General features: G+C 32.4%; 1 protein-coding gene across 6 annotated transcripts in view; it reads right to left on the bottom strand.

Moving 5' to 3' along the window:
• Khdrbs2 (KH RNA binding domain containing, signal transduction associated 2) overlaps positions 1 to 18,905 on the bottom strand; it is a 616,356-nt gene that overhangs the window by 486,354 nt on the left and 111,097 nt on the right. For all 6 annotated transcript variants that reach the window (XR_007109614.1, XR_007109613.1, XR_007109616.1 and 3 more), the window contains exon 2: positions 7,758 to 7,885. Coding sequence is in view for 2 of the 6 variants with exons in the window: in XM_047559804.1 (XP_047415760.1) it covers positions 7,758 to 7,885 (128 nt within the window). In the remaining 4 variants the exon portion in view is untranslated. The remainder of the gene's footprint in view (positions 1 to 7,757; positions 7,886 to 18,905) is intronic.

Raw genomic sequence — 18,905 nt, 5'->3', positions numbered from 1 at the left:
CATGAAATTACACATTAATAGTAATTAATTCAAATATGAAAATGCCTCCAATTTACAAAAAAAGAGTTCCCTTTTTACATGTACCTAAATATCTTATATGTGTGTATATGTGTGCTTATGTATACATATCTCCTTGTACACTCAATGAGAATAAACTATTTATAATCTCTTAGAGTTCATTTAATACATATGTATACAAATACAAAATTCCAAATTAAATTACTAGATACATACTGCTTTCAAAAGTCTGTATCTTTGAGATATAAATGCCAAATTTCTATTCGAAATAGTAGAATCAACATACTCAGACCCACAGGTGAAGGAGTATAATTTTGCCCAGATCCTAACGTTATTATGGGTGATAATCAAAGTTCACTTATTTGCCAGTTTAATATAAAGCAGAAGCATTTATTTTTACTGGTATTCTTCTAATCAATGAGGTTCAGATGTTTCCCCCTGCCATTTGCTTTCTATATTTGTTTTATGTTATAAATTTATTTATTTAATTATAGCTTCAGTATTTTTCTTCTTTCTTAGAAATGTTTTCCCACAACTAAGCATCAGGAGATACAATTTCATGCAACTCATTTTCATACTTTTATTTACTTATTGGAATTTAATTTTAAACATAGTTAGAATGAACACGTGTACAAGATAATTTAGAGATCTAGTCTTTCTATTCTTTTGCTCAAATGGCTTAAAATTTATGTCTATAAAACTTATTAAATAATAGTTCTTAAAATTTATGTCTATAAAACTTATTAAATAATAGTTCTTAAAATTTATGTCTATAAAACTTATTAAATAATAGTTCTCCAATGCTAAATAACTACTTATAGATGTCCATGTATATTTCATGAGGAATGGAAGTTATTTTATTAAATACTTTGATTTAGAAGTTCAGTAAATTCATTTGACTATTTTAAATAATAAACCAATCTTAACATACTTGAAATAAACTATATTCTAGTCTTATTTATGGCTTATACTGTACTCTTGAAATATATTTAGTAATATTTTAGTAATTTCTTATTTATTTAAAACTTACCATTTTGCTTATTTTTTGAGATAGAGTCCTTATTTTGAGATAGGGTCTCACTGGGATTACAGGAATGTGCTACAGTGTCCAGTTGTTTTAACTATTTTTAAATTCACAATTTAGTGACACTAAGTACATTCACATTGTCATATGAATACTAGAATTATCCATTTTCAGAAGTTTCTCATCACCTCAGTCAGAAACTCTGTACCCATCAAACGATAATTTATATTTTGTATCTCAATGAATTTATCTATTCTATGTACCTCATAAAAGTGGAATCATAAAACATTTGTTCTCTTTTGTCTGGCTTACTTAGTATAATGTATTCAACAGTCACCCATGTTGCAACATATATCAGAAATGCATTACTCTTCAAGTCTGAATAATATTTTATTGTAGGTAATATACCACAATCCATTCCCCTGTTCAGCTGCTGAATATATTTAGGTTGTTTTCCCCTTTTGACTATTGTGAATAATGATGCTATGAACTTTGGTACACAATATTTGGTAACATTTTAAAGTTTTTGCATGAATATTTATTGTTGAGATTATTCTAGAATATTATATTTGCCATGTAGTTAAAACTATATGCTTAAGAAACACATTCATAAAATGGCATATGTATAAATGAACTAAAATTTTTTTCACAATAATTTACATTTGAAAAATAAAAGTTACAATTATTCTATAGGAATGTAAAGTTCTGCCAAAAAATTGGTTTCACTCAGGTGTTACTAATAAAAGTAACAATAATCCCTTATCTAGAGGTTTCTTGGGAAAAAAATGCATTAAGTTTTATTTCCACTATGCCTTTTAGAGAAAGCTAATCTCAAAAACTATAGCCCTTGAATTTATATAAAATTGACTTACTTTCACATGTTCAAGAAATCTGACAAAGTTTATATTAAAACAGGAATCCAATTCCATAATGCAGTGGCTCTAGATTTTAAAATTCACTTATCTTCTCTGGTATCTTAAAGATCTTCCTATATAAACAGTCATTCCTACTGCAGCAACAAAGTAGGGCCATCTGGATGTAGAGAAATTCATTAAAAGTCCTCTGAGTTTAAACTAGCAAATAAACAAGCAAACAAGCAAAGAATGGCAAGATTGTAGAGATGAGAGATGGAAGACTTTTTTTGGTTCTCACAGATCCCTTAAACAAGGATACAGATTTGGACACATTTCAAGAAGCACTTGAATTTAATGATCCTTTTGAAAAAGTTTTGAGTTTTCCAGTTGCATGCAAATGTGAAAATAAGAAACAATCTTCCTGTATAAGGTATGTTATAGTTTAGGCTGAAATGCTCCCCAAAGGCTCATGTGTTAAAGGTCTAGTATTGATACTGTTGGGAGATGGTAGAAACCATACATGAGGCCTAATGGGAGGTCTTCTGGTTAATGGGGACATGCCCTTAAAGGGCATGGTAGGACCCCAGCTCCTCCTCTTCCTGTCTTTTGCTTCCCTGCATGATGAATGCTTTTGCTCCACCATAATCCCCCACCATAATGTACTGTCATGACACAGGCCCTAAAGCTTAAGGGCCAACTGACCTTGGATAGAAACCTGTGGAACTATCAGGCAAAATAACTCTCTTCTCTTTATAAACTGATTACCTCAGATATTCGTTCAGTAATAGAAAAATGACTACTAATACAGAGTTGAGAACATCAGACTGGGCATGAGAAAGGAAAAGAGGGAAGAGAGTGGGGATGAGTGTGGGGAGAAAGAAGCAGAGGGGCAGGCAGACAGGCAGGCATCATGGCAAAGTGGCAACCTCTGGTGAAAACAGAACAAAGATCTAGAAAGGTAAAAGGAGAGATTGGTATTATTTCAGGAAGCACAAGGACATATTTTGTGAGGGTGTGCTGAATCCATAAAAATTAAAGTTGGGAGAACACACAGAATTCAAAATTAGAAATGCATGGGCCAATGTGAGATGTAGACACAAGACAGAAAAAATACAAAAAGAAAAAATAGTATTTAAAGTACATGATATGGGCATTAATTGAGCAAAGTGCCATCAAATAAGACAAATACTAGATATAATACCCGTGCAGATTTAAAAATTTCGCTAGAAAATGGGGTTATTTCAAGAGTCATTCTACTAGAGAGAATGCAGCCTACAAGCACTTTGAAATCTTTTTTCCTCACTGGAATTGTGAATCTAAGTGTCATATCATTTCCTCAATTGAGATTTAAATTCACAGTTGAGAGACTAGGATACTGATAGGAACAAAACTGAACTCATAAAGCACGTCAAATCCTCTCTTCTATTTCCTTTAGGAAAATAAAAAGCAGTGCTGTGCAGTGGTCTCTGTCTGGTCAAGATAAAACAGGTTTAGTTGTAGGCTACACAGTGGCTTCTAGAAAACCATACCGATTAGAAAACTAGAGAAGTTTTCCTAAGATTAAGAGGTTACATCTTGGCTTTAAAACACGGTCAGTTTCCACATTTAGTAAAACTGGATCTCTGTCAATTATTCTTAAATGATCTGGCAATTATTTAGAAAGTTAGAAAAACAACACAGACCAAAATTTGGATTTGGGTATTTCATCTGCTGAAGTAGAAAGAAGGAAAACACAGGCTCTGTGGGAGGACATGGCAGACTGCAACTGCAGATGAGACTGTATCCAAGCAGGCACAGAAGACTACTCTCCTCTTCAGGACTCAGCAGAGTAAGAAAAAATGTACAGCAAGTGAGATGCTTTTGAACATATTTTGGAACTTTAATTTTCTGCATTAATCTACATAAGGAATCGATTTGAAAAGCAGCAGAGGGGAACGTGGCTGTGTTTGATCTTAAAAGGGGCCAAATTTGGGGCAGATCTCACTCCTGGCAATATATTGCTTTAAAAAGTTGGCAGTAACTCAAGTAAAGAAATGAAAAGTGGAACCTTGGGGCAAATTTAATTGAAGGAATGGGTCTGATATATTTTAGAGGAGTCTGAAAGCACATCAAAAAGACATTTTTAAAAGGCATTTGAAAGTTGAATTGCCCAGGTGAACAAACAGGTACAGTGACAAGCAACAAGCGGAGCTCCTCTTAGAACTGGAGGCAACACTTCGCCAGTTCTCTGACATTATTCCAGTTCACCCAGATTGGTGAAAGGAATTTCTTTGCGTGTCTAGAATAATGAAACATAAGCACAGCTTCGGCCACTTATGGATGTCTTGGTTTCCAAAGTCCTACTTGTTTGTTGCAGTCAAAGAAAATATGGAATTTTTTCTCATTCCTCTGAGGATGAAAACTGTTCTCATTAATATCAAATTTATACCCCAACCTATGTTTTTCTTCTTTTCTTTATATATATAGTAGCTTTGCATGTCAAGTCTAAATCATAATGCAATCTTGCTGAAGACATTTCAAACTGCACCTGAACTCAACACACACAGTTTGAATACTCCAAATAACTTAATATAAGAAGCCAGGATAAATTTTATCTATGCACAGGCAATAACAATGAGCTATGACCACTGCTTCCTGACAGAGATTGCAAAATGATTCTGAGTACAATATGCATGCCAGTTAGAGACGTTAAAATTTAGGAAAAAATGTGTATTGGACTATGTCATATGTGGGCTTGGAAATGAAGAGTTAAGGATTGGGCATAGTTCTCCAGTGTCTTGTACATGCACCTCTCAGGATACGGTGCAACATGCTGACACATACCCCTCAATTCTTTAAGGTTTAACTATCAAGAAATAATTGCTCTGATTCTAAATATCTACAAATTCAAACAGATGTACAATGTATTTCTGTATTAATCTTTTAAAAATAAATTTTATTGCATATATTTAAGATACACAAGATGATGTTGTGGGAAAGGTATAGATAATAAAAGGTAACTATAGTTAATCAAATAAAGATCACCTTTTTCTCAAATAGTTTCCCATTTGTGTGTATGGTAGGGGGGGCAAAAACTGCTACAATTTGCTCACTTAGCGTGAATCCCAAATAGATCTCTATAAATATTGTTACAAAAATGTTTAAAAACATCCCATTAGAATAATTTGGTAATACAATATTTTCCCAAACTTAAATCACTAAACATAAATCCACAAGAGCAAGATAAAACATTCTCTTATAGTACTTGAACAGCATTTTTATATTTTCTATAATTTAAAATCTCAAACTTCTTTCAATTCCTTGTAGTACCCAACAAAGTCAGCAAATAAACTTGAAGTTGGAGACTAATTGAAACAAAATCTATCCCAAAAAGGTCATGTAGTGAACTCATGATAAGGTCATTTCCCCAAGAATTCCCACAGTTATTTATTGCCCTTTGTTTGAAAGAACTGTGTCATCAACACATTAAGTACTGGTTCAAACTGAAAGCAGGCATCAAGGGGAGAGATGGTTCTGAGAGAGTTATGTAAAACAGGTCCTTCTCCAGCATACCCCCTCAGAGATAAATCACTTTTTATTGTAAAAGATTAAACTTTAAACCCATAAAACTGTTGTGCTCTGCTCAATGGCTCATACTATCATGCCACACCACACATTTTACAGCTTACAAATGTACATCAAATACAGCTCAAGTTTAGTGGTCATAATTTTAACTCTATTTCACTGATATTTTTGTGAGAAGCAGGCAATAAACGACATGAGAGAATGTTACTTTTGTAATAAAATATTGTTTGTTTGGGGAATATTATAATTTCATTGTAGTATAAGAAAAAGCAGATCAATGTTGATAGGCAATTTTGATCTTTTTCTCAGTTTTCCACCCTCTTTCTATAAAAGGGCCCTAGAATATTTTTTATGCCTGATAATTAGAAAAAAATGGACATTCCTTTAAAACATAAAAGAGTTCAGAAGGCTATTCATTAATTAAAGAAATACTAAACTTTTGGTGAACATGAATCATTATTTCAGGCTATTCCATAAAAGTATTAGTCACTAAGATCAATCATTTCTCACATTCTTCCACATTTCACATGAAAAAGTAATGCAAGAAATGCAAGCATGATCAGTTACATTAAAAATGCAGTGGCTCACAAAAACATAAAGAATCTAAAAAAATAACAACTGCACTAAATATCACCATCTGTAACAAAGATAAGACCTTGAACAACTCAAGGTCCTATCTTCCCATTATGTAAAAGTTTTATATATTCTGTGATTTCCAAGGTTAGTTCCTGCTTAAATATTGTATGATTCTAAAAATTCTAAGTATAAAAATTTTCTAGCATCAATGGTTACTGCAATGAAAATGGGCAGCTTTGTTCTTTGAGTATCTTCTTATAGATTATGAAATTAAATTTTACACAAAAAAATTGGTGCTACAGAATATTCTTCTTTCGATAGCACCACTATGAATCAAAAAAAGACTACTATATAGTCAACATCAAACCACTAGTACTGGAACTTGAAGAGCCATCAGGAGTTCAAATGCCTTCTATTTCTTACCAACTTCATGGTGGTAAGAGAATATGGAGATGCATGTTTTTAGCAGTATATACTGCATCTGTCATTGGACTTCCCATATACAGAAAATAAACGAATATTATTCTGAGAAACAGATCAGGTTATGGCATAAATAAATGATTTAAGGAAATAACACTAGTCAAGACTAATGGGTTCATGAATCAAGTTCTTGGAAGAGAACAAATTTTTCTTAATATTCTATTCACACTTCTATCGTATTTCATTTACTATGCAAAAATTTTCATGTACATTTACATTGCCAAATTTAATATTCATAAAACATAATTACAAGGTAAATCAAATAAGGTTTCCTTCAAAAACATATACCTTCTAAACATGCTTTTCATGCAACAGATTAAGTCTAACTCAACAGACCAAAACAAAACAAAAATTTTGCATGTCCAAAAAAATCTCCTCTGAAAGTTAAATTTTATGATTCGCTAGGTTGTAACAGTTTTCACATATTAGAAATAATTGTAAACAAAACATTCCACTTAATTATATTTACTAAAATTTATCATGTTGGAAGACAATTGGTAAACTACAATGCTTATTTCTTGGTATTTATGATTAAGATAATTACATGATTCTTGCTTCAAATTCACACTTCAGAAAGTAAATTATCAGCTTGACTCTGAGTTTCTATTTTTAGTTCCTTTCATTTATTTAAAAAGAAACACTTTTTACCCATTTATTAATATAATCAAGGAATCCGAGCCATTAAATTCTGTATTTTATAATCAATGCTGTTACTAGTGGAAAAGTAGTTTAAAGAGAGATGCCATTATTCCAAAAACAATATGAAATCTACTTTCACAAGTGAAATCTTGAATATAGAAGATGAAAAGTTATAATTCAAGAGTCTGTGAAAGACTATGTTACTTTCCTGTGTATAATAATTCTTTCATTAATGTTCTGTATTAATAACCTTAAATCTATTTTTTGTAATGAGAATATCCATTTTTAAATGAACCCAAACATAATAAGGAGGGTGTACATATTTGGACAAACTGGTGAATCATTTATATGTTAAATAAATTATTAAAGTACCTAATTATGCTTCCCATATTCATAAAACAAAATGCTATACCCTTCATTTGAAAAATACCCTCATTACAGTATTTTCAAAGAGTTTTCCTCCCTAAGTCAGTATTATACTTGCATATATCTATATAATGAACCTTTAAATATTTAACTTATAAAAGGCAATGAATAAAATGTCAAGTCCTATTTTTGTCATCTTTCTTAGTTCAGTGAGAATAAAGCTTACGTTGCAGTACCTTTGGATATTGCTTGACAGGAATCAATACTCTTTCTGAGAGCTTTATGTTTTTGTTGCTGATGACATCAAGATATTTCTTTTCCTCATCTTCCTTTTTTCCATCGGAACCTTGAAATTTTTCAATTTCTGAAAAAATCACAAGGAAAAAAATTGAAATATGAAAAGAAGTCATCATAAACATGCTGATTGTTCATATTCCTCCTCTCCCCAGATAAGATATTGAAGAATCTTGATAAAAGGCCAGTTGCAAAATTTAACAATGTGAATATCGTTTCTATGAGTAAGGTGACTGCTGCCAATTAAAACTATGCCACTTGAAGATGTGACTCTCTATACCATGAAATAAGTGATACATTTAATTCATGTTAAATATCATCCAACAAAATAGGATGAAATATTCATCCTCTATCTAAAATATCTAAACACATAACTTCTCAAGATACAACGAACAGAACAAAACATATTAAGGTTACATGTCATTTTTGTTTAGCATTATTCCTAAGTAAATAAAAATAATTTAAAGATTACAATCATTCAGTTATCTAAAATACATAGTAAAGAGAAGCTGCACAATAGTTTTACATTCTAACCAATTTTAAAAACAATTAAAAGGGGTCACAAATGTCAGATAAATGGTGAAAGCTGTAAGCGTTATCATTCATTGGGATCAAATTATCTCTTGAGAAGATGGAAAGGAACTATTAGTTCCATCCACTGAGAATCTTGCCAAAATGGATATTTCTAAGTACATGTACACCATTTATCTACTCTTTCATCTTTTAATGAGCTCATTTCATAAGGTTTTTTTGAAATTCTCATATAGGGACCAAAGATCCAACAGAAAACAAGAAAATGTTCTTTTATGGAATCTATATTCTAAAGAGGAAAACAAAATTAGAAAATGAATACATGTGCAGAAATATTTGTGTGTGAGAGTACAGAATAAATATATTAAAGCTAATGGGAATACAAAGGAGAGTAGAGTTGGGGGGGTGGGCTATTACTTTAGATTTCTGGAATGACATTTGAGCATAGTCCTGAAGGTTGAGAAAGAGCAAGTTTGCTTTTGAAAGAGCAAGAAGCAAGAAAGGCTGTGAGCTGTAGAACAATGAATGTAGAAAAAGATTTGATAGGTGGTATTCACAACCAATCACAGCAGAGGGCAAGCAAAGAAGAAAAACAATTTACATTTGTGTGGCTGAGAACTGATGCTGACTTGGACTCAAAGGAGGAATGAGAGGGCAGCTGAAGCTAGAGTCACTCCATAGAATTCACTAAACAAAATAAATGTTTTGGATTGCAGAAAATTTTTGTTTGACTAATTTCCTTTATGTTAATTAGTTGTTATTGCCATAAAATATCTGTAAATAGGTCTGTCCTTGATTTGGTCAAATGTACTGTTGAAAAATACAATGTAAAAGAAGCTATGAATACAAAAATTTCTTAATTTTGTTACACATGGAACATTTTGCTCTGTTATTTTGGAGTACAGAAAGGTGATGATGGTTATTAAATATGGACATTTTAATACATTCCTTTTTGCATTTTGAAACAGCTATTTGACTACTTCCAAATATAGTTAGTATATTGTATCTAATTGCTTTGCTGTTTGCTATTCTATTTTTAATTAACATTTGTCCAAAAATGATTTAACATAGGTGATAGAAAAATTCCTATAGTAATCCAGAGAGTCACCTATTAGCATAATACTTACTTCACCCATGTGGAACTTAAATTTTTTGAAGTAATATTACTTGGTTACCCAGATAATGCCTGAATGAGAGCTCCAATGTATAGTTTATGCAAAGTCATTTACAACCATTTTATCAGTTTTATGCTGCAGTTTACCTAAAGTATCTTCAAATAAACTGAACTATTTAAAAGTAAGTTGTATGTCCGTAAATTCTACTTAGTTTTAGAGCATTAGATTCCTACTTTCCCACTCCAAAGTACTAACAAGTCACTTTCAACTGCCTTTTTAAACTGAGAAGCACTCCTTTTCAGGCCTTTCAATCTCTTGTATAATTATTACCCCAGAACTCTGACCATTGTGAAGAAAGAATATTCTTTCCATCCTCTGACACTGACAATGGACATTTGATCACTGCCCTTTGGGTACTTGCACCTCCCTGTCTCACTTCCTAGCTTGCTGAGGCAATTGTAATGTGGGGCACAATAAAGTAGTTGACTCAATTCCCAATCAACTAGATGAATGACTTCTTTGTCACTTTGTCATAAAAGAAGCTGAATATGTCTGACATTATTTGTTCTCCACAAAACTACCACCTTAGGCTTTTTAAGACATTTATAATTTGATCATTCCATCATTAATTATACCTTTCCCATTAAGAATTGTGGCTGAATAAAATAACATGTCCACTACTATTTCTGCTCATTTCTACAATTCCTTTAAAATATTAGGTATTTCTTTTTTCCTCCCTGATACCTTCATGGAGTTATCTTGTCAACCCTGACATGTCTACATAACCAAGTAACTCAATAATTGTATTTGTCAGTTGCATAATTTTATAATGGTATAGCTCAAAATTTCCTGATTTTAAAACCAGAGAGCCAATTTATATAGTACCTTTCTTATTTTAATTTTCAATTTAAAATAACTTTTTATTCCATAATTAAGGCATGTTCTTAGCGTAACCTTAGGCAATACATAGGTATCCCTAACATTTCAAAGGAGTATATAGTCTGTCATTATCAGCAATTACTGAACAGCACTGTGCCAAAATACTGAGTCATTTCTCTATACTTGTTTATATAATATCTATTTAAGTTTGGCTGCCATGTTATTAAAAAAACAGATTCGATATCTTGGGGAAGATTTATATTGTGTTGATAATATGCTAAACTACAGATATTTTAGTGTTTTCTATTATCATTTTATGGTTTAATCTATTAATGCATATATATTTGGAATTTTAGCTATCATTGACTATTTGAAGTGGCTATTTCCATAATACTAGTATTATGAAGATATTGCAAAAGAGACTATCTTTGATCATGTTTCCAATCACTTTGTACCAGTTCACGCACTAGTTTAAGTCAGATGGAGGCTATAGTAAGAAGATATTTTAAAGAAAAAACTTGGCTCTGCTCTTGCATTACTTCATTTTCCTTACAGACATCTTAATTATGCTTCCTTTTTCTTTATTTTATAATGTTTTTAAGTTGTATTTTGGGTCTTTTTATTTTTTAATGATAAAATATTTGGTAGTATGTATTTTTCCTTAGAAAATACCTGGGACTGGGACTGTATATTTGAATTCATTAAAATTTCTTTGTAGAATTTCTGCAATTTCATTTTTTCTATTTTCAAAATGTTTAGCAGCATTTTATAGAAATATCCAAGTAACAAAGACTTTTTATTTTTGTACTAATTTTATTTCTACAATTGATTAAATTACATCTGTATTTTGGAATTCAAAGGGGATTTCTTAGTGGCTACATTTTGGAGCATGACTCAAATATTTCATGAAAAGCATTATATTCTCTGTTGTTGTGGTTAAGAGCTACATGTAAATCAATGAGATCTTTTTTTTACCACTAGGATTCATCTTGGCATGAAAGAGGTATATGAATATTTTTTAAAATACACATTTAAGCAATTTTTCTTAATAAATTATACACATAATTTAATTGTCCAGATTAACTGAACTCAACCATTTTTCTCTGCAAAATGTATCAAACATGTTCTCAAGGAGTATGAATGTTCCTATGACTTCCAATTCCCTACAATGAGATTAGGTTTTGAACTTTATCTTACTCCCTTATAGAAAGAGAATACTTGGGGTAATAAAGTCATGGTGGAAACTAAACACTGAAGATCCTCTCACAATTCTAGTGCAAAGAATCTATAGGAACCATAAATAAAAATGCTTTTTTTCTCTCTAAACTGGAGAAATAATAAGAATACTGCTTGGTCCTGTATAAGTTAAAAATTGTGAGAAGATTGAAGAAAAAAAAAAAAAAAGAAACTTTTGATGGTCCCAAGAATCCTAGAACACAGAAATTTCAATAAAATATTGATATTACAAAGGGCAGATGACCCTTCAAAGTATAATTCTCAACAAGGTAACCTGCAAACAATGTGTAAACTAGGACAAGATTACACAAGCTCCAATTTATGAATGATTTTGAAGCAGACCATCTAATGACGAGAATAGGACTTAAGGTACTAAAGTAGGACAACTATTCAGAAAAACTGGAAAAAATTTAAACAAAAAAATATTCCTAGGCGGAGTTTTTTTTTCTGTTGGGGAAAAATAATTTAAAGAAAAATACCAATAGAACATGAAGAGAGGAAACTATCCCAGTTAAAGAGTCTATTTGCCACAGAAACCTTCTAAAAGCACAGGCATGACTTTCTCATTCAAACATAAATAAGAGACAGAGATTATGTCTATATTCATACAAATATGCTACAGAGAAAAGAAAAATGAACCAATTAATATATTGGTAAATATCAAAAACAGAATAGCTATAATAGCAAAGCTGAAAATGCTAAAATATAATAGTAAAAATGAACAAAACAAAAATAAGAAAACATATCATAAATAAAATAGATTGGAAAAACACAAAAAGTTTTTAAGAACTATTAGAAGATAAAATGAAAAGAAATATCAGAACTCAGCAATAAAAAAGAAAAATTCATTCCAGATATAAAAAGTAAACCATAAGTATAAAACAAAGCAAGACTAAATAAACCAAAGAATGGAAGCAGAAAAGAAATAAACAAGACCCTTGATAAAACCAGAAAAAAATTTAAAAAATGTTTTCAGAGAAAATAACAGATATAGAACGTGAGCTAAGAAGTAAGAAGGTCCAAGGTATGCATAATTGGAGTTGCAGATAATGAAAAGTAGAGCCACAGAACTGAAGAAAAACTAAAAACTGCCACTCAAAAAAATGCATCATATGGCCTTCGACCAATACCAAAAGTAGTAGAAGACAGGAAATAGTTAAAATCAGAGCCGAAATCAACGAAATCGAAACAAAAGAAACAATTGGAAAAATTAACAAAATAAATAGTTGGTTCTTTGAAAAAATAAATAAAATTGATAAACCCTTAGCCACACTAACAAAGAGAAAGAGGGAGAAAACTCAAATTACTAAAATTCGGAATGAACAAGGAAACATCACAACAGACACGAGTGAAATACAAAACATAATTAGAAGCTATTTCGAAAATCTATACTCCAACAAAACAGAAAACCTCGAAGACATCAACAAATTTCTAGAGACATATGAATTACCTAAACTGAACGAGGAGGACATACACAACCTAAATAAACCAATTTCAAGCAATGAAATAGAAGAGGTCATCAAAAGCCTACCAACAAAGAAAAGTCCAGGACCAGATGGGTTCTCAGCCGAGTTCTACAAAACCTTTAAAGAAGAGCTCAGTCCAATACTCCTCAAACTATTCCATGAAATAGAAGAGGAGGGAACCCTCCCAAACTTGTTCTATGAAGCCAATATCACCCTGATACCTAAACCAGACAGAGACACATCAAGGAAGGAAAATTTCAGACCAATATCCTTAATGAACATCGACGCAAAAATTCTCAACAAAATTTTAGCAAATCGCATACAAATATATATTAAAAAGATAGTGCACCACGATCAAGTGGGTTTTATCCCAGGGATACAAGGTTGGTTCAACATTCGGAAATCAATAAATGTCATTCACCATATCAACAGACTTAAAGTTAAGAATCACATGATTATTTCAATAGATGCAGAAAAAGCATTTGATAAAATACAGCATCCCTTCATGCTCAAAACACTAGAAAAAATTGGGGTAGTGGGAACATTCCTAAACATTATAAAGGCAATCTACGCTAAGCCCATGGCTAATATCATTCTAAATGGTGAAAAACTGAAAGCGTTCCCCCTAAAAACTGGAACAAGGCAGGGATGCCCTCTTTCACCACTTCTATTCAACATCGTCCTTGAGACTCTAGCCAGAGCAATCAGACAAACCAAAGAAATTAAAGGGATACGAATAGGAAAAGAAGAACTCAAACTATCCCAGTTCGCTGATGACATGATTATATATTTAGAGGAACCTGGAAATTCCACCAGAAAACTTTTAGAACTCATAAGTGAATTCAGTAAAGTAGCAGGTTACAAGATCAATGCTCATAAATCCAATGCATTTTTATACATAAGTGATGAATCTTCAGAAAGAGAAATTAGGAAAACTACCCCATTCACAATAGCATCGAAAAAAATAAAATACTTGGGAATCAATCTCACAAAAGAGGTGAAAGGCCTCTACAATGAGAACTACAGAACACTAAAGAAAGAAATTCAAGAAAACCTTAGAAGATGGAAAGATCTCCCATGTTCCTGGATAGGCAGAATTAATATCGTCAAAATGGCTATACTACCTAAAGTGCTATACAGATTCAATGCAATTCCAATTAAAATCCCAATGATGTACCTTGCAGAAATAGAGCAAGCAATTATGAAATTCATCTGGAAGAATAAAAACCTAGAATAGCTAAAGCAATCCTCAGTAGCAAGAGCGAAGCAGGGGATATCGCAATACCAGATCTTCAACTCTACTACAAAGCAATAGTAACAAAAACGGCATGGTATTGGTACCAAAATAGACAGGTAGATCAATGGTACAGAATAGAGGACATGGACACAAACCCAAATAAATACAATTTTCTCATACTAGACAAAGGTTCCAAAAATATGCAATGGAGAAAAGATAGCCTCTTCAACAAATGGTGCTGGGAAAACTGGAAAACCATATGCAATAGAATGAAATTAAACCCCTATCTCTCACCCTACACAAAACTCAACTCAAAATGGATCAAGGACCTTGGAATCAGACCAGAGACCCTGCATCTTATAGAAGAAAAAGTAGGTCCAAATCTTCAACTTGTTGGCTTAGGATCAGACTTCCTTAACAGGACTCCCATAGCACAAGAAATAAAAGCAAGAATCAACAACTGGGATAGATTCAAACTAAAAAGCTTTCTCTCAGCAAAGGAAACTATCAGAAATGTGAAGAGAGAGCCTACAGAGTGGGAGAATATTTTTGCCAACCATACCTCAGATAGAGTGCTAACTTCCAGAATCTATAAAGAACTCAAAAAACTCTACACGAAGAATACAAATAATCCAATCAACAAATGGGCTAAGGAAATGAACAGACACTTCACAGAAGAAGATGTACAAGTAATCAACAGATATATGAAAAAATGTTCAACATCCCTAGTAATAAGAGAAATGCAAATCAAAACTACCCTAAGATTTCATCTCACCCCAATTAGAATGGCGATTATCAAGAACACAAGCAACAATAGGTGTTGGCGAAGATGTGGTGAAAAAGGAACACTCATACATTGCTGGTGGGGTTGCAAATTAGTGCAGCCACTCTGGAAAGCAGTGTGGAGATTCCTCAGAAAGCTTGGAATGGAAACACCATTTGACCCAGCTATCCCACTCCTTGGTCTATACCCAAAGGACTTAAAATCAGCATACTACAGAGATACAGCCACATCAATGTTCATTGCTGCTCAATTCACCATAGCCAGATTGTGGAACCAACCTAGATGCCCTTCAGTTGATGAATGGATAAAGAAACTGTGGCATATTTATACAATGGAATGTTACTCCGCAATGAAGAATGATAAAATTATGGCATTTGTAGGCAAATGGTCGAAATTGGAGAATATCATGCTAAGTGAGATAAGCCAATCTCAAAAAACTAAAGGATGAATGATCTCGCTGATAAGCGGATGAGGACATATAATGGGGGTGGGAAGGGTTAGCATTAGGTTTAGGGTTAGGTTTAGAGTTAGGCTAAGGAGAGCGGTAAGAATGAAGGAAAGAAGGACTGTATAAAGGGAAAAGGGTGGGAGGGGTGGGGGGGAAGGGAAAAAAAAGAAACATCATTACCCTATGTAAATGTAAAAAAAAAAAAAAAAAAATGCATCATAAAAAAAGGGTAATATGTAGGGTGGATGTGCTCAAAATATCTGATAGGAATATGAAAATGTCACAGAAACCTACTATTTTATACAACTAATAAGTGTTAATAATTGTATGCAAAGAGAACTATATGACAATATGATGTGACACTGAGTATGATTAAATCAATTTGAGTATGATTAGCTCTATCTTTGGATTTAACGTAGACAGAGAAGAAGAAAAGGGAAAGGAAAGAGAGGGAACAAAGGGAGAAGAGAGTGTGAAAAGAAACTAGTGTGAAAATTAAGATGAGGCTGTATAATCCGGAAGTAAGACTACAGAATAACCATTTTCAGACTTTATAGAACACAGGTGAGTCCATATCTTGGCTCAAGTTGATATTTACTGGTTGATTTACTTAACATACGTCTACCTCAGTTTCTAACCTGGAAATTAGGAGGAAAAATAAAAATTTTTACTGTTGTTATGCAGATTAAATATAACTAGGAACTGGGAAATGGGCATGGGAGGAGGACAGATGGAAATGATCAATGCACGATGTATGCATGTATGGAGATATCATGATGAATCCCTTAATTTGTACAATTAATGTGTTAATTTAAAAATAAATAAGATAATAAAGAAGGTGCTTAAAACAGTGGCTGGGAAAACCATCGTTGTTATTGTCATTCTGATATATTAAACCTAAAAAAAGCAGATAACATTAAACTAGATTCATAAGGAAAATTACACTGAAGAGGGAGCTAGAAACTGATCCCTAGATTAAGAATGGATTATCGAACCTGGGGTCGGATGACTTCTCCTGTCTGTAGGGTTTTCTGCATCATGTCAACTGCAAACAGATATTTTTGCTATTTCCTTTACAGTTTTGATCTTTAAATTTTTTTTTTTTTTTTTGCCTAATTTTTCTAATTAGGACTCAGTGGTACCTTGAAGTGGCAAGTGTGGGCATCTTTACCTTATTCTGGAGCTTGGAGGAAAAGCGCTTTTTTTTTTTGTCGTTAAGTATAACGTAAACTCTCCAAAAAATAGAATAGGGAATACCTACAAACTCATTTAATGAGGATAGCCAAAGACCTCACAAGAAAAGAAAACTACAGGCCAATATCCCTGACAAACATAGATGAAAAGATCCTTGACAAAATATCAAACCAAATTCAACACATATTAAAATGATCATATAAGGCTGGTGTGGTGGCTCCTTACAGCTCAGGAGATTGAGGTAGGAGGATCAGAAGTTTGAGACCAGCCTCACTCAATTAACGAGGCCCTGAGCAACTTAATGAGATCCTGTCTCAAATTTAAAAGGGCTGGGGATGTGGCTCTTTGGTTAAACAACCCTGGGTTCAATATCCAACATGAAAAAAAAAATCATACCATGTCTAAGTGGGATTTATCATTGTGATGTAACCACATTTCAACATGTGCAAATCAACCACTGTAGTATACCACATTAACAAAAGGAAGAACAACATGGTCATCTCAATAAATGTAGGGAAAAAGCATCTAACAAAGTTTAGCATCTTTTCATAAAAAAAATTTTCAACAAGTTAGTATAGAAAGAACTTTCTGCAACACAGTCAAGCTACATATGAAAAAAATCATATTTAACATTATACTTAAAAGTGCTTTTCCTCCAAGATCCAGAATAAGATAAAGATGCCCACACTTGCCACTTCAAGATACCACTATGAGTCCTAACTAGAAAAATTTAGGCAAAAAAAAATTTTAAAGATCAAAACTGTAAAGGAAATAGCAAAAATATCTGTTTGCAGTTGACATGATCATATATGCAGAAAACCCTATAGACTCTAATAAGTGAATTCAGTAAATTTTCAGGATACAAAATGCATCAAAAAATAAACACTTAGGAATAAAAATCAAGGAAGTAAAAACTTGTGCACTGAAAATCTATAATATTGGTGAAAAAATTAGACAAAAATCAAAGGAAGGACATTCAGTATTCATGAATGGAAAGAATACTCTAAAAATGTCCATACTACCCAAGTGATCAGGACAATCTCTAAAAAATTCAAATGCAATTTTTACAGAAAGAAAAAAAAAATAAATCCTAAAATTCACAAAAGGCCTTAAGCAGCTAAGCAATTTTGAGAAAGAACAAAGTTAGACGTATCACACTTCCTGATTTCAAATGTATTATAAAGTTACAAGAATAAAAACAGTATAGTATTAGCATAAAAGCAGACATATAGACCAATGAAACAGTCCAAAATATAATCCACATATATATGGTCAACTGATCTGCAACTAGGGTGTCAAGAATACAAAACTAGAGAAATGGTAGTCTCCTGATATCATGCTGGAAATCCTGGATATTGACATAAAAAAATGAAATTGGACCTTATCTAACACTATACAAATAAACTCAAAATCAATTAAAAACTTAAATGTTAGACCTAAATCTATAATTCATAGAAGAAATCATAAAGTAAAAGATTTATGACAGTGGTCTTGGCCATGATTTCTTAGATATAACCCAAAACACAGGAAATAAAAGTGAAAATAGACAAGGGGGATTATATCAAAAGAAAAAGTCTACACAGCAATAAAACAGTAAACAAAATGGCACAGCAGTCCATGGACTGTGAGCAAACATTGGAAGACCATGTATCTGACAAATGACTAATACCCAAAATGTAAAGAAACTCAAACTAAAGTATAATGAACCAAATGAGCTAAAATACATATAAAAAACCTAAATAGATACTTATCTAAAGAAGATATACAAATGGGTAACAGGTATAAAAAGAAAATGTGCTCAATGTCACTATCAAAGAAATGCCAATCAAAAAGTACAATGAGATATCAGCTCACATGTTAGGATAACTATTTATTTTTAAAAATGTTGGCAAGAATGTGGAGAAAAGGGAACCCTCATAAATGGTTCTTAGTAATATAAAGAGATTCAGCCATTATGGAAAAACAATGTGATAGCTCCTCCGAAAATTAAAAAAAAGAATTACCACATGATTTGATACCACATGATTACCACATATTCTGTTGAAATGTAATATTTTTGGATGTTAAGCCTTCAGGAGATGATTAGTCATGGGTGTAAAGCCCTAATGAAAGGGTTTAATGGTCTTATAAAAGAGGCTTGAGGGAGACCTACTCTCTCCTACCACATGAGGTCACAGGTGGAAGGCGCTATCCATGATAC

Source organism: Sciurus carolinensis, chromosome 7 (genome assembly GCF_902686445.1).
Source record: "Sciurus carolinensis chromosome 7, mSciCar1.2, whole genome shotgun sequence".
Lineage (NCBI taxonomy): Eukaryota > Metazoa > Chordata > Mammalia > Rodentia > Sciuridae > Sciurus > Sciurus carolinensis.
The sequence above is the reverse complement of the archived record's forward strand: the minus strand, read 5'-3'. Positions and strand labels throughout refer to the sequence as shown.